Here is a 24,926-nt window from a genome sequence, read left to right on the forward strand (position 1 = left end):
TCCTTTCCCTCCACCCCTTTTAAAGAGGAAACCAAGATCAAGATTAAATGACTTGCATCAGATCACATGGCTACTTGGTGACAAAGTAGGGTATAGACTCTAGGTTTCCTGACTCCCAGTAAGTCTATTCCTCTTTTCCCTACGTTGTCCACTGCACTGCCTAGTGAGAAAGTATGAGTTAACAAAAAAAGAAAGAAACATAGGAGAAATGCTATACTTTATATATACGTTATGTATATCTTCCTTATATTGACCTGTAATTTTCTACCTGGACATATTACTTAGTTTAAGCTTTCACAAAGAAAGCTACTGCCTTCTGAAGAGATTCTGGTGGTCAAGCCTCTCCAGGCACTGGTCAAGCTCTGATGCATGGGCCTCCATAATTCTGGCACCTTCTCCCTTCAAAACCCCAAAATAGCACTTCGGCAAAATTTTCCTACCTAGTAGGCCCTACATCCAAAAGGTATGTAGGGCAGCATTCTGCTTAACTTTTTTAATAACTGTTTTAATAACACTACCTCCCTATTTAAATGCTTCAAATTGAAGGCTGCATGGTGTACCAATAGAAGCTCTGAAGAACTAGGTTCTCTGGTTTTTATATTTGTGTAATATGGCAATGTCTATGCTTATTTTAAAAAAGCAATTTGGTAGAAGGACTCATGTTTCAAGTAATGTGTACATTAGATGACCACTGATATCATTCTAGGATTCTATGAATGTGGAAAAACAAATAAATCAGTACATACAACCAGGATGTTTAAGTGGAAAGTGTGAAGATATTAAAGACAAAAGTGGCTGGTTTTTTGGTTTTGGGGGGGTTTTTTTGGCCTTTTGTTTGTTTAATTCTTGTCCTTAAAGGCAGGCTCCAGTACCCCAGTCCTGTTCTAGGTACTTGGAGGGGAGGGGCATTGGAGCTGGTCTACAAAACCCAGTCCATGCCCTCAGAGCTTACAAGCTAGTTAAGGAGACTGAGTCAGCCTCAAATCCCCACCAGGCAAACGGAAGTCAGCATGGCCTACAAAACCACCTGTAAGGACTGGGGTACCTAGTGCTGAAGCAGGTAACCTCGGGTGGGTCTGGGCTAAGGCCAAGAGCCTCACCCCCTGCTACAGCCATGGACCAAAAGGCCCTGTTGCTGTTAACCTGCCTAAAGGGCACATGAGCCCCTCCCTGTAATGGCCATATCAAGATCCCTGGTCCCTCCCTCCAAAGCATCCTGGAAAAATGAGTTGAGAGATACTCCTGGCTGTAGCCCCTCATCTGGGTGCCTACAGAAGTCCTTTCTTCAGCAGTGACATGAGGTAGCTGCTTCATCCTGGTAGGTCCAGGAGACCAGCAACACTTTGGTGCCTGGATCCTCTGAGTGGGCAGTGGTCTGGAGAAGGATGGAGTCCACCATGACCAAGCAGGTGCTGGACCAAATGAGCTTTCAGAACACTCTTCAGGTAGCTATAGACACGCAGCACAGTCTCCTAATCTTTGCGTGTGTCATGGATGTGCACATAGCACGTGAAGCAGAGCTGGTGTTCATCCAGGTCCAGCTCCTTGAGGGACTGCTCAGAGGACACCAGTCAGAAATTACTGTCCTTCATGATCAGAGTACCATGCACGAGCTTGGGCCTCTTTGCATCAGGGAGCAGTCCCAGGGCCATCTTTCTCTTGAGCAGGCCCAGCAAGATGCCCACGGGGATGTTGAGGTGGGTGAGCAGGATGACCTTCTCTCCATTGGCTGACATGTACCAATTCACATGGAACTCCTGTTCAATCTTCTGTTTCAAGAACTCCATCTTCTTGGCTTTCCCATGAACAAGCAGCACATTGTCCAGCTCAGCCTGGGGGACCAGCTGCATGATGCCCTTGGCATCAGCATGGGCACTGAAGGACATGTACTTCACCTGTATCTTCACCTCTATCCCCATCCCCAGCTTCTGCTGCCCACTCAGGATCTTGTGGCCCATGGTCCCCTGCACACAGTAGCATGATGACCATGTTCTTCTCATTCCCAGCCCATTTCCTAAAGATCTGCAGGGACTGCCCAGCGTGTAGCATGCCTGGGGTTGTAAAGACAACTATTGGTCCAGGGCTATTGGCAAAAGCTTGGTCAAAAGCCTTGATGTGTTTGAACTCAAACATATTTCTCTGCACAAATGTTTTCTAGATCTTTTGATTGGTCCAGTGGATGAAGAGCTTGTAGTAATGATTGGCCTTCTCAGTCAGACCCCTGGAGAAGTAGACAGTGGCTTTCAGGTTCATCCTTTCCTAAAATGTTTCCAGCAAGATGCAAAGCTCCTGGGCTTGGCCCAGAGCAAACACTAGGATGAGGACCTTTCCACCGCTCTCCACGGTATCATGGACTTTCCTCAGGAAATCCCTCTCTTGGCAGCACTTGGAGTCTTGGATGGTCGCTGTATAAGTGGACTCAGTGATGAGCAGGTTGGGGAGACACTTATTGATCCAGGCAGCCCCTAAGTGCCCGTCTGGAGTCACGTTATAATCACCTGTGTAAACTGCAGATTCAGAGCCAACTTTGATCTGCAACATGGCAGCACCCAGCACAAGCCCCACATAGTAGGCCTTGATTTCTAGCTCACTGTACACCTGGACAGTCTGGTGGAGGTGGACAGTCACAACTTTCTTCATGCAATCTTTGTTTATCTGTGAAATGAAGAAGTTGGTTTCGCCCTTCTTATCTAGTAATCTTCCCGAAGTCCTCCAGAAGAATGGGGCAGATAGCCTTGGTAGGATGAGTCATGTAGATGGGTCCATCATAGCCCACCATCTCACTAAGGCAAGGCCCCACAGTGGTCCAAGTGAAAGAAGCTGATAATGACGCATTCCAGAAAGTCAGTCAACCTTCCATTCTGGGTAATGTTAAGAAAAATCTGAAAAGTGTCTATCATCCTCAGAGCCCATGTACATTCCACAATCCAATATGACATTCTTGCCTGCAATGGAGACAAGGACGCAGCTGCAGCCCACGTCCTGACCAGCCCTCAAGGGAGTGACTTTAATCTCTGGCATCTATAGTGGTCAAGTTCTCAGTACTTCATCAGGCTAGATCCATAGAGCAGTACTTACAAAGCATGGATTTCTGACATCACACAGGTACCACTGGTCTGGATGTCATAATTTCTCAGCTCTTTACAAGTCAAGCCGCACAAGCTTCCATACTCATACCAAGTCCTGGCTGTTGTTTAAACACCTATTGTCTTAATAAAAACAGTTCTCTCCAAAGTTATTAATGATCTCTGAGCTACCTTTTCTCAATCCTCATTCTTCTTGACTTCTCTTGGCTGTTAATACTATTGCTCACTCTCTCCTGCATTATATTCTCTTGCCTCTAGGTTTCCAGGACACCACTCTCTTCTGGGTTTTCTACCTACCAATCTTCTCTGTCTCCACTCCTAAATCCTCATCCAGATCACACCCTCAAACCATAAAGGTTTGTTACACAGAGTTTTGTCCTGGACCCTCTTCTCTACTACTTTACTTGGTGAACTCATCAGCTCCCATCGATTAAATTACCACCTCTATGATGATGATTGTCTGCACTAACCTCTGCTGAGCTTCATTTTCACATCTCCAAATGCCTTTCAAATATCTCAAAATGGATGTCCAATAGAAACAGAACTCATTTTCTTTCCTCCTAAACCTCCATTCCTCCCATCTTCACTATTACTGTAGAGGGCAATACCATCCTCCTGGTCCTTCAATTTAGGAATCATCCTGGATTCCTCACTATCTCTCACCTCCCCATGTCCAATCTATTGAAAAGACCTGTCAATATCAACTTTGAAATAATTCTAGAAAACTCTCCCTTCTCTCCTTTGACACTGCCACCACTCTGGTACAGGGCCTCATCACCTCAAACCTGGACTACTGCAATATCCTGAAGGTGGGTCTGCCTGTTTCAAATCTTACTTGACTCCAATCTTCAGTCAATGATGTGATTTTCCGAAAAGCACAGGTTGAGAACCTCAAATATACTCCCCTCATTCAAACTCCAACAGCTTCCTACTGCCTCTTGGAGCAAATACAAAATGCTCTATTTGGCATTCAAAGTCCTTCATAACCCAACTGTCTCCTACCTTTCCAGTGTTCTAATACCTTATTCTTTGACAAATTTTCTTCATTCCAGTAACACTGGAAACACTGGTCTCCCTGTTTTTCCACAAACAAGACACTCTATCTCCCAGCTCCAGGCATTCTCTCAGGCTGTGCCTTGACTGGTATACTCTCCGTCCTCCACTCCAACGACTTATCTCCCTAACTTCCTTTAAATCTCAAGTAAAATCCCATCTTGTACTAGAAGCCTTCCCCAACTCCACTTAATTCTAGTGCCTTCCTGCTGTTAATTATTTCTTTTTAGATAGATATATATATACACACATGTAAGCATGTGTGTGTGTGTGTGTGTGTGTGTGTGTGTAGTTTGCTGGGTGTGTAGCTTGCACGTGCTCTTCCCTATTAGAATGTAAGCTCCCTGAGGGCAGAGACCACCTTTTGCCTCTTTTTGCATTCTTCAGCATTTAGTACATTGCAAGGCACAGAGTAGGTTTAATAAATGTTTATTGATTGATGTAATGATATCTTACTCAGATATCAAACTGATAACTAAATTCAGAGATAAGGAAGCATTTTCTATTTCCTATTTGTTAAAATTAGGGTCCAAAATCTACCTAATTCCCTACTCAATCTTAAATACATGGATATGCACCAGAGAATTGGAAAGGATCCATGTATGGTGAATAGTCACAGAAATGGTAAATACAAGCTCTTGTCTTCCCCAAAACAGCCTGGCTGAAGATTCATTTTAGAACAAATCTGTAGTATCCTGTTTTTTCATGGCAATTCTTAATCGTAAATTTTGTTATAAACCAAATAACAAAAAAGAATAATCCTTGTTTTCACTTTTACTGACAATCAAACTACAGAGCTTATGCTTAGACAAGAACTGTTTTCTTAGGCAAGAGCTAACAGCTTTCACAGAGTTCACAACGTTGCTCACAAAAGTTGGCAGTAAAAACTTTAAAATCCCATCAGCATGAATGCTACCAAAAAACATCTCTAACTCCACTAAATGGTTTTTGGATAATGGAAAAGGATATATGAAAAGTTGTGGGGAAACAGAGGCAGGGAAGGGGAAGAGAAATAAAGCATTCTTGCTTATTAATATTTAATCATGTGAAGAAATTCAAGAACTAGGAGAATATAAGCAGGATGGAAATGAATAAAGGAAAAATGGAAATGACAATGTCATACAAGTACACTATAGATCACTGGGACAGAAGAAACAAAGAGCTGAGGAAAATATCATAAGCCTATTACCAAAATATGACAGGGTTAGTGACAGGAATTTCAATGATATAGGCATCTGTTATAAGGCCCTCTTTGTCCCTCCCCCACTGAAAGGATAGTAAATAAATTTTTGGCTTGTATCAATAATTCATTTTTCAAAAAGTAGAGAAAGCAACAAGGGAAATTGCTACTTTGGATTTGATTCTGACCAAGAAACAGAAAATGACTGCTAAACTAGAAATGTTGGAAACCACAGATAGCAGTCAAGTTGTTGTTGTGTTCCATCGTTTTCAATCATGTCTCATTCTTTATGACCCTGGTTTTCTTGGCAAAGATACTGGAAGTGATTTGCCATTTGCCAGCTCATTTTACAGATGAGGAAAATAAGGCAAACAGGGTTAAGAGATTTGTCAGGACTACCAAGTGTCTGAAGCCAGAATTGAACTCAAGAAAATGAGTCTTCCCAATTCCAGGCACTGGACCAACCAGCTATCCACTGCACCAACCAGCTATCCATAGAAATCAAGACTCAGTCTTAAGATTAGTTAAGAAACAAAATGAGAAAGGCCTAGTTAATTTAGAGACATCATATCTAAATGGTCCAGGTAAAGGATAGGCAGGTCTGTTCTAACACTAAAAATAAAAGTCCCTAAATTATAGGTTCAAAATTAAAAAAAGAGTTTTCTTAATAATTACAGCCATCCTACTGTGCAATGGGCTGCCTTGGCATGAAGATATCAAGCAGAAACTGGATGACTATTTGTTTGGAATGTCATAGAAATGATTCTTGTATAAGTACAGGCAATACTTTTTACATACATACATATATACATATGTGTGTATACATTATATTATAGATACGTACCATATATACACACACATATATGTATATGTAAATATGTGTATGTACACACATATACACACATACACACACAGTCTATGTATTCCTTTTCAGCTATGCAATTCTTTGATCTACTATATGGCTACAGGAAGAAAAAGAATCCGGCAGTCTACATCCACGATAGTCATAATGTTCAATTCTGATTATACCCTCGTTGCTGCAAAAGTATTCTTTTACTCCTATCTTTTAGATTCTCCAATACATCTCCCAAGGCAACTCTTCTAACATCCCAGCTAATCCAGTCCCATGGCCCATAGACAGTAAAGTGGAAGGCAAGAATGACCCGTCTCCTCCATTCTCATTGCTTTTACTCTACTCTAAGCTCCCATTAGTACTGACCTAGCCTACATAAATGTTCTCTTTATCCCTCTCTAATCTATTACTACTACAACTGCCAAAATAAAATGCAAACATGCAACCATATTAGTCTGGCATACAAAGTATTTCACAACAAAGCTCCTAACAGTTGGAGACAGCAGGATGCAATGACAAGAACAATGGATTTAGATTAAAAAGTCCCAACTTTCTCTAATTCTATCACTTGCTGCCATGTGGCCATGGGCAAATCACTCCAAACCCCAAGCCTCTTTTTCTCATATGTAAAATGAGGACTTTGAGGGATATGACCTCTATGGTCCCATTCAGCTCTAAATTCTATTATCTCATAAGCAAACAGCTTCAGAACAAGGAGTCACCAACTAGGGAACAGAACAGGCCCTCCACTTCAATTGAGCCTACTCCCACAAAGCACTGGAAAGACATCCCAAAGGATACAAGCAGGTCTTCACTTTAATGAACTAAAAAAGCTGCAGGGAGTGGAGCCTGAAGTAACCCAGAATACTAATGGGTCTGAGAAGAGCAAGACAGATAAAACTGGTCAGTTTTAGAAAATAGTGGGTAACCAATGAGCAAAAGATGCAGAAAATGAGAAGATAAAGGCAGGTAGTGCAAATATCAATTGCTTAAATTCACAGAAAAGGAAGACACAATCACAATTATTCTAAGCTCTGTAAGCAAAAAAGAAAATGTAATTATGAAAGTAGTGACTAAATATGAGGTTTTATGTTAAGTAGAAGCAGAACAATATAAATTTGCTGAACATATTTTTTCATAATAAACTGATTTTATAGCACATGCAGCTGAATGCTGCTACAGATGCACATATATATATATAAATATAACTTAGGATTGTAATAAGTTTTTTGAAGAGGAAATAAACCTTGTCAGAACCCTTCCCACATTCTACCTTCCCTTTTACTATAAAGTGCAATGTTATCCTCCCAAATCCCTAAGACTCAAAACCTGCTTAGCACTTTTGACTCCTCACTATCTCCCATCCCTCCCCTCCAAATCCAATCTCTTGCCTGCTGATTTCACCTTTGCAACATCTCTCAAATACACGTCCTTCTCTGACACTGATACCAATATGGTGCAGAACCTGGTCACCTCACACCTAGACTATTTCAACAGCCTGCTGATGGGTCTACTCATCTCAAACCTCTCTCAACTCCAATTCATCTTCTCTTCAGCCATCAGAATGAGCTTCCTAAATGGCAGCTATATCACTCTATCACTAAAGAAACTACAGGGGCTCCTCTATTGCTTCCAGAAGAAAATACAAAATCCTTCATTTGGCATTCAAAGCCCTTCATAACGTAGTCCCTCCCTACCTTTCCAGTCTACCTACATCTAACTCTCCAACATGTACTCTTCAATTCAGTGACAGTGGCCTCCTGCCCCTCCTCATTTCTACATACTAGCTTCCCTGGTTTTCTTTAAGTCCGAACTAAAATTTCACCCGTAAGAGAAAGTCTTTTTCAATCCCTCTTAATTTTAGTGCCTTCCCTGTATTAATTATGTATCCTTACACTGTTTGTACGTATTTGTTTGCTTGTTGTCTCCCCCATTAGACTGTGAGCTCCTCAAAGGCAGGGACTGTCTTTTGCTTCTTTTTTTATCCAGCATCTTCCAGTGCTTAGTATGGTGTCCAGCACATTGCAGGTGCTTAAAAGATGCTTACTGACTGACTAATTGAGTGCTAGTTACATTGTACTTTGTATTCTATTTATTTTTGTTCTCTCACACACATTTCCCCTATTCTCCAACTCCACCACTGGGTTTCAAGTTACACAAAAGAAAACGACATTTTTCAACACTTTATTTGGGAAACAATGAAGAGCTTCTTCTCAATGCAAAAGCCCATCTTCAAAATGAATCTTCTCACAGTGATGATTTATCAGTTTGAATCTTGGAGTATCATAATTGCTCAGGAACATAAATTGATGCACGGTAGGTATATTTAAGTTGAAACACTGATGACCCATAAGCAGTAATGGGCATGAGGGATATTACTAATGAATGCACAATTCCTAGATGACATATATACTCCAAAGAGGTCAAAGATAGAAAGACCAAAATATTTACAGCAGCATGTTTTTCAGGGCAAGAAATTAGAAACCAAGTAGACATCCACCAAATCTGGTATGGCTAAACAAATCACATTATGTAACTATAACTGAATACCAGTGTGCCATGCCAAAACAAATAAGAGGAATTCAGAAAACATGTAAACACTTACATGAACTGAAGAACAAAGTAATTAGAACCAGAAAAAATAAGATAAAATAACATAAATGAAAACAATAAAAAGCAATTAATCTCAGACTGATTGCAAAAATCAATTTTAGTTCTGGTAAATAGCTGAAAAAATTCACTTTCAGACTATCAGGAAAGAGTGATAAACCATGGATATATAATATTGCATATGTTGTCATGAAATCCTAGATGTGGAGCTGAAAGGTACCTCAGAGACCATTTGGTTCAACTCCTCTAGCCCCAGAAAACTGAAGACCAACATGTCACAGAGAAGTTTACCACAAAAAGGAAACAATGATCTCAATCTAGGGAGAGGATGTAAAGGAAAAGGCAGCCCTGCTGACTGTCATGTTGGGATAAAGGGAGTAGGACATATAATGCCAAATCACACAGGTCCATCTGTTACAGTATGCCTATGAACTCTCCAATGACAAGATAACTAAAGATTGCCTCCTTCTCTCCTCCGGAATTTGAGAAAAATTTAGCAATACTTAGTAATAGGTATGGAGTACCATGGTTCCCTACGAATCTATTCTTAATTCTCCCTGAGATTGGGTGAGAGATAGAGGGCCATAATCCTATCTTTCTTGGGGACAGACGTAGAGGCAATGGGGCAGAGCCAAGATGGCGGGGTAGAAAGACACACATATACTAGCTCTTCCCCTACAGCTCATAAAATACCTGTAAAGAAAGATTCTCAACAAATTCTAGAGCAGCAGAAGCCACAGAACAACATAGTGGAGGAGATTTCCAGCCCAGGGTGACTTGAAAGGCCAACAGGAAACGTCTGTAGCACCGGAGGTGGAGCAGAGCCTAGCTCAGCTTTGGCCTCACAGAGGGGCTCTGGGAGGACAAGAGCAGACCTGGGGGTGGAATCCCCAGTCACAGTAGCTGCGGTTCCCAGATCCCTCAACCCACAGGCACCAAAGGTCAGTGACAGCATTTTTTCAGCTAGCTGATAAGGGAGAAGGGCCTTCCCATAGCTCCTGCCTCAGGCAGTGGCCACAGAGCCCTCATGGCGGCAGCAGCTTCCACAGCAGTCCCTAACAGCAGCCCCCATCCATTGCTGGATCATAAAACCCCTGGGGGCATTAAGCAGCTGATTCTTACCTCAGCCCTGTGTAGAGGCCCTGCCCCCACCTAATACTCTTGGGGGATTTGAGCAGCTGATCTTTATCTCACACTGAATGGCAGCCCTGCCCCTTCAGCTTATATGAATCTCAGTCCCCAGTGCTGCCTTGGCAGACCTGGAGGCCAGGTGGTTGTGAAGAGGAAACTCTATTACTCAGATTCTGGGCACAAAAATATCTGCTTGCTCCCAGACCAGTGTACATGCTTGATTTTGCCACCTTGGAGGAACTGAGATCTTACAAACCCCAAAAGTATACCCTACTCTTGACAAAGGACCCAAAAGTCAAGTAACTGGTTGGGAAAATGCCCAAAAAAGGGGGAAAAAATAAGACTATATATAGAAGGTTATTTTCTTAGTGAACAGATATCTTCTCCCATCCTTTCAGATGAGGAAGATCAATGCTTACCATTAGGGAAAGACATGAAAGTCAAGAGTTCTGTATCCCAAATATCCAAAATAAATATTCAATGGTCTCCGGCCATGGAAGAGCTCAAAAAAGATTTTGAAAATCAAGTAAGAGAGGTGGAAGAAAAACTGGGAAGAGAATTGAGAGAGATGCAAGAAAATCATGAAAAGTGGGTCAACAACTCTAAAAACATGCTGAAGAAAATAACACCTTTAAAAACAGGCAAATTCAATTGGCAAAAAAGGGTCAAAAAGCCAATGAGGAGAAGTATGCTTTAAAAAGCAGAATTAGCCAAATGGAAAAGGAGGTTCAAAAGCTCACTGAAGAAAATAGGTCTTTAAATAAAAGAATGGAACAGATGGAGGCTAATGACTTTATGAGAAACCAAGAAATCACAAAACAAAACCAAAAGAATGAAAAAATGGAAGATAATGTGAAATATCTCATGGGAAAAACAACTGACCTGGAAAATAGATCCAGGAGAGACAATTTAAAAATTATCGGACTACCTGAAAGCCATGATCAAAAAAAGAACCTAGACATCCTCTTTCATGAAATTATCAAGGAAAACTGCCCTGAGATTCTAGAACCAGAGGGCAAAATAAGTATTCAAGGAATCCACCAATCACCACCTGAAAGAGATCCAAAGAGAGAAACTCCTAGGAACATTGTGGCCAAATTCCAGAGTTCCCTGGTCAAGGAGAAAATATTGCAAGCAGCTAGAAAGAAACAATTCAAGTATTGTGGAAATACAATCAGGATAACACAAGATCTAGCAGCTTCTACATTAAGGGATCGAAGGGCGTGGAATAGGATATTACAGAAGTCAAAGGAACTAGGACTAAAACCAAGAATCACCTACCCAACAAAACTGAGTATAATACTTCAGGGGAAAAAATGGTCTTTCAATGAAATAAAGGACTTTCAAGCATTCTTGATGAAAAGACAAAAGCTGAAAAGAAAATCTGACTTTCAAATACAAGAATTAAGAGAAGCATGAAAAGGTAAACAGCAAAGAGAAGTCATAAGAGACTTACAAAAGATGAACTGTTTACATTCCTACATGGAAACACAATATTTGTAACTCTTCAAACTTTTTTCAGTATCTGGGTAATTGGTGGGATTACACACACACGCACACGCACGCACACACACGCACACACATATAGAGACAGAGAGCACAGGGTGAGCTGAATAGGATGGGATCATATCTAAAAAAATGAAATTAAGGGGTGAGAGAGGAATATATTCGGAGGAAAAAGGAAGAAATGGAATAGGGCAAACTATCTCTCATGAAAGGCAAGTAAAAGACTTTTCACAATGGAGGGAAAAAGAGGGGAGGTGAGAGAAAAACATGAAGCTTACTCTCATCACATTCGACTCAATGAAGGAATAAAATGCAGACTCATTTTGGTATGAAAACCTATCTTACAATACAGTAAAGTGGGGGAGAAGGGGATAAGCAGGGTGGGGGAGATGATGGAATGGAGGGCAATGGGAGAAGGGAGCAATTAGAAGTCAGCACTTGGGGAGGGACAGGATCAAAAGAGAAAATAGAAGAAATGGGGGGGCAGGATAGGATGGAGGGAAATCTAGCTAGTCTTACACAACATGACTATTATGGAAGTCATTTGCAAAACAACAAAGATATGGCCTATATTGAATTTCTTGCCTTCCCAATGGGGATGGGTGGGGAGGGAGGGATGAAGAGAAGTTGGAACTCAAAGTTTTAGGAACTGTTGAGTATTGTTCTTGCATACAACTGGGAAACAAGAAATATAGGTAATGGGGTATAAAAAGTTATCTTGCCCTTCAGGACAAAAGAGAAGATGGGGATAAGGGAAGGGAGGAACGTTAGAAGGGAGGGCAGATTGGTGATAGGGATAATAAGAATGCTTGGCACTTGGGGGTGGGGGAGGGGAGAAATGGGAAGAAAATTTGGAACTCAAAATTTTATGGAAATGAATGTTGAAAACTTAAATAAATTAAAAAAAAAAAAAGAAGTAGAGGCAAGCAACCTTCCTCATGTGATACCTAAAGGGACTATGAATACAGTACTATTATTACAGTACTGGTTTCCAATATCTATGATATCTAGGAATGGATGTGCCTACATGGAAGACCACAACCAGACCTGAGGGTAAGTGGTGTCTATTATAAGGAAATAATAAGGTATAACTGTTTTTGTTGCTGTTCTCATTGTTATAAAGTAGGGTTCAGTGGGCAGGGAAGATATCAGGAAATGAATGTGGTATGTAAAAAAGGTATCGATTAAAAAAAAATAAGTGTATGAACGGAAAAGGAGAGGGACTGGTCATAGCACTTGGTCAAGGACAGCCCCAAAATCCCACTGGTAGCCCTCACATCTAAGAAAAGATCTAAAGATTCTCCTTCACACTGGGTGCATCTTCTGGGGAGGATCTATGGGAGAACAGAAACAAGAGTCACCAAGAATGAGCAGGCATGGATGGTTAAGCTGTCACGGGCACCAACAGAAGTAAGAACCACATAATTGAGATTATAGATCTGCTAAGTACAAATAGCAATCAGGGCTCTGCACATAAGCAGGCACTCTATAAACATATGCAGCATTGGATTAATGGTCCACAATGGCATCTTAATCCTATAAATACTTACAGGGCATATTCAGGTAGAAGCAACTTGTTCACATCAAACACTTCTTTATTCTTCATTAGATATACTGAACGCAGGTAGGACACAAAACACTGTAATGAGAAATTTTAAAGTATTATACATAGACAAATGGGAAAATAATAGAAATTTAAAATCAAGCCAAGTGGACACACTGAATACAGTGAAGGGTAACCACAGTAAAGTACTTTAAGGTTTGCAAAGCACTTTACAAATATTATCTCATTTAATCCTCATAACAGTTCTATTAGATGATATCATTATCCCCACATTAAAGATTAGCAAACTGGAGCAAAGGTTAATTGACTTGCCCAGTGGAGCTGGTAAATGTCTGAAACAGGATCTGAACTCTAATCTTCTTGACTCCAAGTCTAGTACTCTTACTAGTCTCTGTTCCATCTATCTGCCTCAAATAATTTTGCATTTATTTATTGGCATAAATGTCGTATTCTCCAACAAAATACAATGCCCTCAAGGGCAAAACTATTGCATTTGTTCCTGGAATAATACTTTCTATTAAGTGCAGAGGAGGCACAATAGAGAAGTCTGAAATGAATAATTCCTGTTCATTGAGAGCTAACAATCTAAACTTCGGAACCTTATTAAGATAATACTGATAAACAGCTGAGCAAGTAAGTTATTAATATCATATTTAATTTTCCTATTTCCCCTTCCTCCTTCTCCATTCTCTCTACATTTTTCTTCTCATGCCTCATACTTAATCCTGTCTTCAAACTAATCTCTACTGCATTTTTCTTGCTTGAGTTATTTCCATTTCTTCACAGCATCAAAAAAATCAAGAATTTGGTGCTCATTTTTTCCCCTGCAATTGTTCATTGGGACCTATGCTAGCTGCTTATCAGTTTCGTTCTATCAAGATTGTAATCAAAAGCTAGAAAATCATTTCTAGGAAACTAGAGAACTCACTACAGGTGGCAACATTTCAACATTCCACTTGCTCATACCTGTCACCCAATAAACAAAAGCATTTATTGCAGTGTGCCATACTGTACCTTTTTCTTCTGGTAGACTTATTTGTTGAATGCAGAGCCTAATGCAGCAGCACTTTTCTGATACTCTATATTTGTTGATTCATTCATGAATAGCCTCCTAGGCAGCAAATTTTGCCCAGCTCAAAAATTATATGGCCATTTAGTTGTTTTTAAATGTATTCTTGAGTCCATTTATTTCATTAAAAATAATTTTTCATGCCATTCCCAAGCCTCTGAAATAAATTTAACTCCCAGTTTAATAAATCTTACTAGATAAATCTCACAGATAGTGATAAATGTAAACTCTATAAATATCATATTTATCTATTCAAAGGCTTTTTACTTGTATTTAAACTAAGTGCACTGAACTCAATAAATATCAATTTTGAACTTTCTGACACTAAGAATTAAAAAGTGGAAATCTACCCAAATTTCAAAATTTTGTACTTCTGTTCAATCTGGTGATTAGCTGGCTTTTTTTCTTTTCATGGTATTTTTCAACATGATTATACCTTTTCATTTACAAAGTCCCAACATTATGAGGCTGTACTTCAAGACCCATGACTTCACTAATGTAGGGAACTCCCAGTGTGGGAACTTCTACTGAAGCAGATTTGCAACTTATAAAGTCTTAAACTTGGAGAAATGCCTAGAATACCAAGGAGTCAAGTTCATAGTATGTGTCTGACTCCAAAGCCAACTCTTGACCCCCTACTGCCACGTTGCATCTCTACAAAACTTCATACAGAAGCTAAAATCTTCTTATAAGAAAAATATTCATTAAAGAAGTGCTCACATATAAAATGTAGACGAGTCACTTAAACTCTCTGAGTCTCCATTTTTCATCTCTAAAAATGAAGAGGATGCACTAGATGACTTCTAAGATCCTTTCCAGATCTAAATCTCTAATCTTATTAACCTAATGCCTACCCAAACAGCCCTAACCACTTAAAAACAGCATCTCTACACCAGTATCATTCCTACCCATACTGTCAAAGCCCTTTTTTGGTTAATTTCAGCTGACTGCCCAGAAGGTGCATAAAAGAGAATGATTTGAATAACAAAGGATGTCATATTGCTCTTTTGTACGGTTTTGTCTGAAAAATTACACCTCTACCCAAAAAATGTGTGGGCTTGTCCTTCATTGCCAAAGAAGACCACGCCATCAGAGAAATGATGACATAACTTGCACTTGACTTTGTTTTGTGCGAGGGAGTGCTATACCCAAAAAACAATAATAGCTAGAGATATACAACACTGGAAAGTTTGCAAAGTGCTTTACAAATATTATTTTATCCTTACAACAACTTTCAAGGGTAGGGTATCCCTATTTTACAATTGAGGAAACTAAAGCAACAGAGGTTAGAGGATTTGTCTAGGGTCACAGAGCTAGTCAGTGTCTGAGGCTAAATTTTAACTCAGATCACCCTGACCCCAAGTCTGGTATTCTTTTCCAATGACACCTAGGTGTCTCTAATTGCCAGAATTTAATAGTACTGTAGGATTTGCAAAAGCACCTTACATGTAAATGACTCATTCTAAAAGGACATGACTTCCAGATTTTCTTAAAAAAAAAAAAAAGTTTAATTACAATATAACCTAAGTAAAACAAATTTTTCATGACTTTAATTTCATTTTTCAAGATAAAGTCCCACACTTTTCATTCATGATTCTCAAATGAATTCATATATAAAGTGTTTTTGTGAACCTTAATAGTGTTATTATTATGGAACATTAGTCTGCCATTTTAAATGTGCTGTTCAGTTGTTCAATCAAGTCTTGACTCTTCATATTGTCCATGGGAGTTTCTTGGCAAAGATAGTGGAGTGATTCGCCATTTCCTTCTCCAGTGGATTAAGGCTAACAGAGGTTAAGCGACATGCCCTGCATCACAGCTAGTAAGCATCTGAAGTCATGTTTGAACTCAGGTCTTCCTGACTCCAGGCCCAGCATTCCCTCTGAGCCACCTGGCTGCTTCCTATTTTAAGTGTATTTAAATAACCTTTTTTCTGCTACCAATCATCTTCAGATAAAGAGCTGCTGTAAACAACATATCAAACAAAAATATAGGAAGTCTGCTCTTTGGCAGGCATAACAAATTCAAGGTTGGCAGCATAGGTCCTCATCTAAAAAATCAATCAGAAAAATGACTCCATCCCCATTATTCAAATGCTTCTACTTGCTGACAATGTCCCCAACTCAACCTCTGCTTACAGAAATCAAACTTGTCCTTCTAGACCTAATGCTAATAGACTTCCATTAAGCCTTCCTAGATCAGCTGGAAGTATCCTTCCCCACTTTGAACTCCAATTTAACTCCTGTCTGCACCATTTTTACAACACTTGCTATTTACCACCTAATTGGAGTTATTTACGTATACATCTCACCTTATAACTTTCAAAACCCAGCTCCAACCTGCCTTTCTATGGTGTACATATTACTCCCCTTCATATTCTCTTCAATCCATCCAAATGCATACATCATATTTCAACTCCTCTTTTCATACCTGTGAGCACAGGCTATCTCCATGTCTGCAATGGACTCCATTCTCGCTCCCATTTCTTAAGAATCCCTGGTTTCCTTCAATATTCCACTCAAATGCCACTTCCTGAGGCCTTTACTGTCAATTTAACCTTTGCAACATCTCTCATATATGACCTTTTCTCTCCTCTGAGACTGCCACCTCATTACCTCACACTTAGACTACTTGCTGGTCTGGCTGCCTCAAGTCTCTCCCTACTCCAATTCATTCTCTGTTCAGCCACTAAAGGGATTTTCCTAAAGCACAGATCCAACCATGTCACACATACCCTTATACTTAATAAACACCAGTGGCTCCCTATTGCCTCCTGAAACGAAGACAAAATACTTTATTTGGCATTCAAAGTGTTTCTTAATCTAGTCCACTCCTACCTTTACAGTCTTCTTACTCCATACTATCTACGTGTTCTCTTCTATACAATGACAATGGCCTCTTAGTCATTCCATAAACAAGACACTCAATCTTTCAAGTTCCAGCATTTTCTCTGGCTATCCCCTATGCCTGGAATTCTCTTCCTTTTCCACTCTCACTACTGACCTTCCTAGCATCCTTTAAGTACCAACTAAAATCTTCTTTTACTGAAAGCCTTCTCCAACTTCTCTTAACTCCAGTACCTTCCTTCTGTTAATTACTTTTAATCTATCTTCTATGTAGTTTATTTGTCTCTCCCATTAGATTGTAAGTTTCTTGAGAGTAGGAACTGTCTTCTGCCTCTTTTTATATCACCAGAGCTGGCACACAGTAAGTGCTTAATAAATGTTATTTATTAATATTATGTTAACAATGTTAAAATGTTTAAATTTAAAATGTTTAAAGTGTTAAACATTTAAGTGTTAAAATGAATGACCTCTAAGGTTATCTAAGGTTATCTCCAATCTGATTGATTACTCCCAATTAATTATTCAGTGCCTCTACACACAAAAAAATTACCTTGTAAAAAAACAGCAAGCTGGTGAAGTAGATAGGTTAGACTTGGAGTCAGGAAGACCCAAATTCAAATCCTCCCTCAGATACTTACTACCTCTGGTCACATAGTTAACCAAATCACTTAATTTCTGTCTGCATCAATTTTTTCATCTATAAAATGGGAATAATAGTAGCATTTACAGGGTTACGAGGTCAAAATGATACATAATTTATATAACGTTGTCGGAAAACCTTAAAGGGCTGTATAAATGTTAGTGATTATTATTTATTTTCTATCTGCTTACATGCATACATGTTGTCTCCCCAAACAGAATATAAGTATCTTAAAAGCAAGGGTTGCTTCTTTTTTCTTTTATCTCCAGAGCCTAACATAATGCCTGGCACATAAAAGATGATTTATAACTGTTTGCTGATTTTGTATCACCTCCCCCAAAGAAACTCTATGCTCCTAATGATCTATACCTTAACTATGGTTCCCAGTACAGAGTTAATACCTAGTAATGTTCGAGGAATGAAAGAGTGAATGCACAAAAACAGAAAATAATGAAACAAAAAACAGCGACTATTGTCCCGAACTACTAGATAAATCATACTGGCAACTAAGCAGAGCACGAGAAAGGGTAAAACGTGGCAAAAAATAAAGCCTCATCCCTCAGAGGGGGCAGAGAGTGTGATTACCAGGGAAGCAAAAGGCAAAATAGTTAAAATATAGGTGGAAAGGGGGAAAAGAAGTAAATAACTGGACAATTACATAAAACCTAGCACTTAACTAGACTCCTCTTAGAAACCCACACAGAAGAAGACAGCTAGGGGTTTTGTTCAGCATAAAGGTGTGGCGATTATCTTGTAACTATCAATAAAAGACAGCTGATAAAAATAGCAGTACCTGGAATAAAAAGGCCACAAGCTCAACATTAACAAAGCCTCATTCAGGATCTTCCCATGTAGCAAATAGGCAAGAAATAACCACAAGAACTACCAAGAAGAATGACAAAGGACTTGGACACTTGGGCTTCAAGCAAACAGAAGGGTTCTGCATGCCCTACAAAGTACACTCTGTTTCTGTCAGGAATAAGTAATAGTTATTTCTGCACAAAAAGTAAAGTAACTTCAATCTAGAAAAACTAAAGGAATAGAGTAATCTCTATATTCCAGCTTGAAATATTCCTTGAAAGGATGGAAAAAGCACAATGGATGGGTAATAGCATCAATATAGCAACTCTCTATAATTATTGAGACAGCAATCTGTTCTGTGCTAATTTGTCCAAGTAATCCCATTAAGTTCAATACAGGGTCCACCTACATCCCACAGACTCCCCCCTTTCTCTAATGACATTTTACATATATTAGCAGATAATTCAGTCTGTCCACCTACTATGCCTCACTCTTGCCAAAAGAGCAGCCCTTCTTTACATTTATACACCTCCCTGACAACATTCTTTACTCCATTTCTTTTTCAAAATTCTTTGGGACATATGCTAGACCCTGCTCACATCCACCATGAGCCTCTACACTGCCCTCAATGTGATGTTCACTTTTAATTACTCAGAGGCTGCAGAGCTCCCATCACAAAATGGCATCAAAAGCAAAAAAGCACATTACTGTCCCCACCAAGACGGTCAAAGGCTATAAAAGACAAAAAGGCATTGCATATATGCCTACCAAAAAAGAGGAAAAGCCAAATGTTTCCTACCTCTGGCAACCCAAAACACGGTAACATGATATTCAAAATCAGAGGGTTGAACAAGTTATCTCTATTGCTACATTTTTCAAGAACTCTCATATAATTTGAACAAATGTTTGTTGGTGAAGATACCCTTGAGAGAATAGTCTTTTTTTGCCATGTTGTGCTTTACCAAATCAAATGCTTTCAAGTCCACAAATAATAAATACCCCTTTCAGTAAACTGTGTTTAAAAAGATATTGTGTGAAAAAAATATCATTTGCCAAATGCTGCTTTGTGTTCTCTTCTCATACATTTATCAAGGATACCTCTGACACATATACATATGATTCTAATAAAAATTCTGTAAGAGGTGGCAAGGAAAATACATCAGTTATTAATAAAAGAAAACAAAAGAGAAAGAAACTGAGGGGCAGAGGGAAGTTCTAAACCATATCCAAAAACTTCTGCCCACGATATGTAACATGTGCTTGGTAGGTAACAAACTTAGTCTCATGTGAAATCATTTCCTTTCCCATTCCTTTCAGCTTCTGACTTATCACTGAGACCTGGCTCCCTCCTAATGACACAGCCTCCCCAGCCATGCTTTCCAGTAGTGTTTGCACTTTCTCTTGTTCCTCAAAAAGTAGGAGAGTTAGAATATGCCTTGCTGTCCAACTGTCACTTCCAGTTTCTCCCTCTTTGTCCTTCACTAGGCAAATTCTCCTTTGAGTTTCACTAAATCTGTATCTACCACCCAATCAAAACTCTGGTAATTGCTGACATCCAGGGACACCGCCCTTCCTTTCTCATTGTCTGGCTGACAGTCTTTCTCTCTTTTTTATTTGCTGCCTTCATACTAGGGGACTTGAAAATCTTTAATAATTCTTGTTCTAACCCCCTAACCTCAGAGTTTCTCAACTTGCTCATTTCCTGTGACCTCAGCACCTCTATGTACAGAGATAATTGTAACTTTGATCTTGCTAACATCCCAAAATGCTCCATCTCCATGTTTATGAACTCTGAAATTCCCTCAACTGATCAAAATCACATCATTTCACCTCTCTCTCTTACAGCCCCAACCTTCTTCTTCTTCTTCAATGTGACCTTCAGTTCCTCAACATTTTAGTTTTTTTCCCAGGCTTATCAATTCTGCACTGGTCATAACACTCCTCCCTTCTCTACCTTGCCCCACTGGTGAATCAGTTTAACTCTTGAGTCCCTTGCCCCCTTCGGGTATTGCCTATCTTCCTCAAAAACGCTTCAGCCTTGGATTGCTCTCAGCATCCACTACCTTTTTGTTCCTATTCACAAGTGACCAAACAAAGCTGGAGAAAATCACAAAACTGGATCCACTACCAAGTTATATTACATGATCTCAACAGGGCTCTCACTGCAGCAAGGCAATCCTTCTAGACTTCCTCAATTGACTCACTTTCTACTCTTCACAGTGACTATTCCAAAACTTTTCATCTCCCTCAAACTTCCCATTGGTTCCTTCTCTCCCCTACCCTTTCAGTGGAGAAACTTGAATCATATTTCAATGAAAAAATTGAAGTGAAAGGCTGAGAGCTTCCTCTTCAACTGATCTCACATCTGATGCCTTTTCACACAATCTCCACTTTCGCTCAGTCTCACACAATGAGGTGGCAATTCTGATTGCCAAGGCAAATCACTCTGTATGGACAAGTGATCCCATTTCATCCTTCCTCAGCAGACTACCCCTCCCCCCTTTCCCACCCTCTCAATTACCATTAATTTCTGCCTATCTACTGGATGCTTCCCTACTACTGTCTACAAATAGACCCAAGTCTCTCCCATCCCCAAAAAACTCTCACTTGACCCAGTCATCCCCACTAGTTATTATCCCGTATCTCTCCTTCTTTTTATGACTAAATTCCTTGAAGAAGTTATCTACAAAAGGTGCCTCCATTTCTTTTCCTCTCAATCTCTTCTCACCTCTCTACCATCTGGCTTCCCACCCCATCATTCAGACCTTACCATTCAACCAAAAATGCTTTCTCCAAAGTTACTAGTACTCTCTTAACTGCCATATCTAATGGTATTTTCTAAATCTTTGTTCTTCATTACCTCTCTTTAATCTTTGATGCTGCCAATTATCATCTTTCCCTTTATATTCTTTTGTTTCTTAACACTATTCTCTGCTGGTTCTCCTCCTAGTCAGTCAGTCAATACAGTAGGCACTATGGTATGAGAAGCACTAAAGATACAAATAAGAAATGTAAAGATTTGGTTTGGTTTGGTTGTTGTCCTTTGTCTTCAGAGAGGACCAAAATGATATCACCATGATGATAAAGTGAAATTTCAGTGTGTCCAACTGTGGTTAATTAGACCAATATGAGCTCAGAATGCTCCAACACAGATTGGGCACAAATGCTGCCTGTGAATATCTGGGGTGGATACCCCAAATCTGAGCACCTTACATTTCCTTTCTGCTGTCTCAATTCTGCTTTGCTCACAGAGCACAGAACCCTCTCTGATGTGGGCATGCCATGCTGAGTGGTCCTGTGCTAGTGTCTCTAGTGTTGTACAGTCAAATCCAAAGTTCTTGAGAGAGACACTGAGAGTGTCATTGTATCATTTCTGATCATGATGTGATCGCTTACCCCATAAGAGTTCTCCATAAAATAGTCTTTTTGGCAAGCGTACATTTTGCATTCGAACAACGTGGCCAGCCCATCAGAGTTGCACTCTCTGAAGCACAGTTTGAATGGCTGGCAGTTCAGCTCTAGCAAGGACTTCAGGGTTTGGTACCTTATCCTGCCAGGTGATCCTCAGAATCTTCCTAAATCAGCTCAAATGGAAGTGATTCAGTTTCCTGGCATGGCACTGGTAGACTGTCCACGTTTCACAAGCATATAACAATGAGGTCAGCACAATGGCTCTGCAGATCATCAGTTTAGTAGTCAGTCTAATATAATATCTCTTCTCTCCCAAACTTTCCTTTGGAGCCTCCCACACACTTAGCTAGCTCTGGCAATGCCCTGTTTCACTCCACTGGTGACTGGGAAGGCCACGAGAGCTTTGTCCATTATCCAGAACCCAGGTAAACTGCCATCATGAAACTGACATACAATATCGATGAACTTCTCTGGGCAACCAGATTTCGACATAATTTTCCATAAGCCTTCACGACTAACAGTGTCAAAGGCCTTGGTCAGACCTACAAACATTGTGTACACACCACTGTTCTGCTCCTGGCATTTCTCCTGGAGTTGTCGGGAAGCAAAGACCACACTGACTGTTCCTCAGCCCTTTCTGAAGCCACACTGGCTCTCAGGTATATGACCATCTTCCAGGTGAAGGATCAGATTATTAAGAAGGACTCTAGCAAGAATTTTGCCAGCAATAACTAAGAGAGAGATACCCCCCATAGACTTAAGGGGAGAGAAATGAGGCAGGCAGACCCACCAGGAGGCTACTGCAGCAGTCTAAGCATAAGGTAATGAGGGTTTATACAAAATTAAATACATGCAAATATGTATTAGGGTAAGGATAGATGAGACCTGTGACTTCATCAGTATAGGGAGGTCCCTATGAGGAACTCCCTCTATCATTGTAGGTCTACACACATCCTACAAATTACACTCTTAGATAGTTACTTGGGGAGAGAGGTTAGGTGCCTTTAACCCCAAAGACAACTTTTCACTCTGCTAGACTCTTTTCTCTCTTACCTAAATATTATAATATAATATTATGAAGAAGTAATGTAATATAGTGATTAGCAAGCTAGACTTGGATTCAGGTCAAGACCTAGAATATAAATCTAGTCTTTGACACAGTCTGGATATAAAGCACTGAGCTTAACTAGCAAATTCCCTAGATAAATCTCTAAGATTTTAAGCTGCAGAATAATTACCCATGTGCAATCTGTAAAGGGAGATCCTGAACTTCTCTAAACCAATATAAGCAAAGGTTCAGCCGTGAGTGTGCACACACATACACATACACACACACACACACACACACACAGACACACACACACACACACACACACACACACACACACTTTTTTCTTCTCAACTTATTCCATGGCATCACAATTCAGGTAACCTTCTCTCTAAATAAATTACCTTATATAGAATTGAACATTCCAAATAGCACATTTTGCCTAGAATTCTAGGGTCACAAGAATTCCAACAGGACTAACCAAGCATATAGCAGAACTGAAATTCTTCCTTTCAAAAAACTAAAGATCTTAATACCATGACATTTATATATGATATTACTGATTTTATGATAAAAATTTAACATTTTTCCCCTGATACACTATCTCATTTTTCCCAAACAGCATCAGTTCATAACTTACAAAGGGCCTTTATATTGAAAGACTATTTCTTTAAACAAGGAAGATAATGGAATTCAACACAATTCAACAATTCAACACAGTGACCAGGTGCCATAGAATATTGAGATACTCTTCACTGCCCCTAAAACCAAAATTGCCATTTCCTAAGGCACTGACTTCTTACTTTATATTTTGAAAGCACCCATATTCGCATTAGTACAACCACATAAACTCACAATATCTGAATATGGGTATTTTCTTCAAAAATTACTTACCCTTTGAGCCCGTTCTTTTAGATCTTGATCTTGGGCTAAAAATGCTTCCAGTTTCTTCTGGATATCTATAAGCTTTTCTGGATTAATTCTAGGTAACAAAAGAAAACAAAAGCTAAACTATATCATTTCATTTTCAGGAAAATGTCTACAGATCTGATTATTTTCCACCTTCATTATCTGTAATTTTTAAGTGTATGAAACCAATCCCAGTCTCTGAACATGGTTTAGTTGAAACTTTACTGGGCATAAAACTCATTTTCTATTGGCTCAAGAAAGGCAAAAAAATAAATCAGACATTTTATCAAGAACATGATTCATACTGAACAAGGTAAAAATGCTCCAAGATAAAAAAACAATTGGCATTAAACTACTTCTTGACTTTGTATTTCTATAGTGCTTACTATGTGCTAGGGCACTCTGCTAAGCACCACAATTTTTATCTCATTTGATCCTCACAACAGCCCTGGGAGCCCAAGGTCACACAGCTAGAAAGAGTTTGAGGTCACATTTGAACTCAGGTCTTACTTACGCCAGTCCAGGCACCCTTTCCACTGTACAACCTAGTGATTTTATACTCACAGTGTTACTTTAATCCAAAAAAAAAAAAATTAAAATAATTTTTCAGGCAAATAATAACTAATTTGCTTGGTGTTTATAAATATTTTCCCAATCTGGAAATTAAGAATAGCATGATAATTCAATCAGCTAAAAGTATTTTTAAGTAACTACTGTGTCTAACAGCCCTTGAGGAGCTTACATTCTATTGGGTGGAAACATGTACAAGTATATACAAAAACATATAAAAAATAAAAACAAAGTACTTTTGCAGAAAAGGCATTATCAGCTGTGGGAATCAAAAAAGTTCTCAAAAAGAAGGTGGTAGTTAAGATGAGCTTTGAGGACAGACTGCAAAGGCATCAAGATAGGATGTGGAATGCCATGGGTGAGTAAAGACAAGGTCAGTTTGCCAGAAACAGAGAACATGAAGGAAGTAATATGAAGTTAGTCAAAATATAGGTTGGTTTCATATTATCAATATGAATACATGTCAAACAAAACAATTTGTACTTGATCCTAGAGACAGAAGGAAAAATACTAAATAGGACCATGACATGTTCAGACCTGTTCAGACTAGGAATATCGCTTTAGCTACTATAGGAAAGATGAGTTAGAGAAGGGACTTAACAAGATAGACTCCTTGGCAGCTATTAAACGAATTCATGTGAGATGTGAA

The 24,926-nt window shown here is 39.4% G+C and overlaps 1 protein-coding gene and 1 pseudogene across 1 annotated transcript in view; both read right to left on the reverse strand.

Annotated features, from left to right (window-relative positions):
- The window catches only part of DDX10 (DEAD-box helicase 10), a 323,965-nt gene that overhangs the window by 233,784 nt on the left and 65,255 nt on the right, over positions 1 to 24,926 (reverse strand). The window contains exons 11-12 of the mRNA XM_072611177.1: positions 23,693 to 23,780; positions 12,970 to 13,058 (exon numbers count right to left, since the gene is read on the reverse strand). Of these exons, the coding sequence (XP_072467278.1) occupies positions 12,970 to 13,058; positions 23,693 to 23,780 (177 nt within the window). The remainder of the gene's footprint in view (positions 1 to 12,969; positions 13,059 to 23,692; positions 23,781 to 24,926) is intronic.
- Positions 1,185 to 3,123, reverse strand: LOC140505315 (integrator complex subunit 11 pseudogene; annotated as a pseudogene).

This window comes from Notamacropus eugenii, chromosome 5 (assembly GCF_028372415.1).
Source record: "Notamacropus eugenii isolate mMacEug1 chromosome 5, mMacEug1.pri_v2, whole genome shotgun sequence".
Taxonomy (NCBI): domain Eukaryota; kingdom Metazoa; phylum Chordata; class Mammalia; order Diprotodontia; family Macropodidae; genus Notamacropus; species Notamacropus eugenii.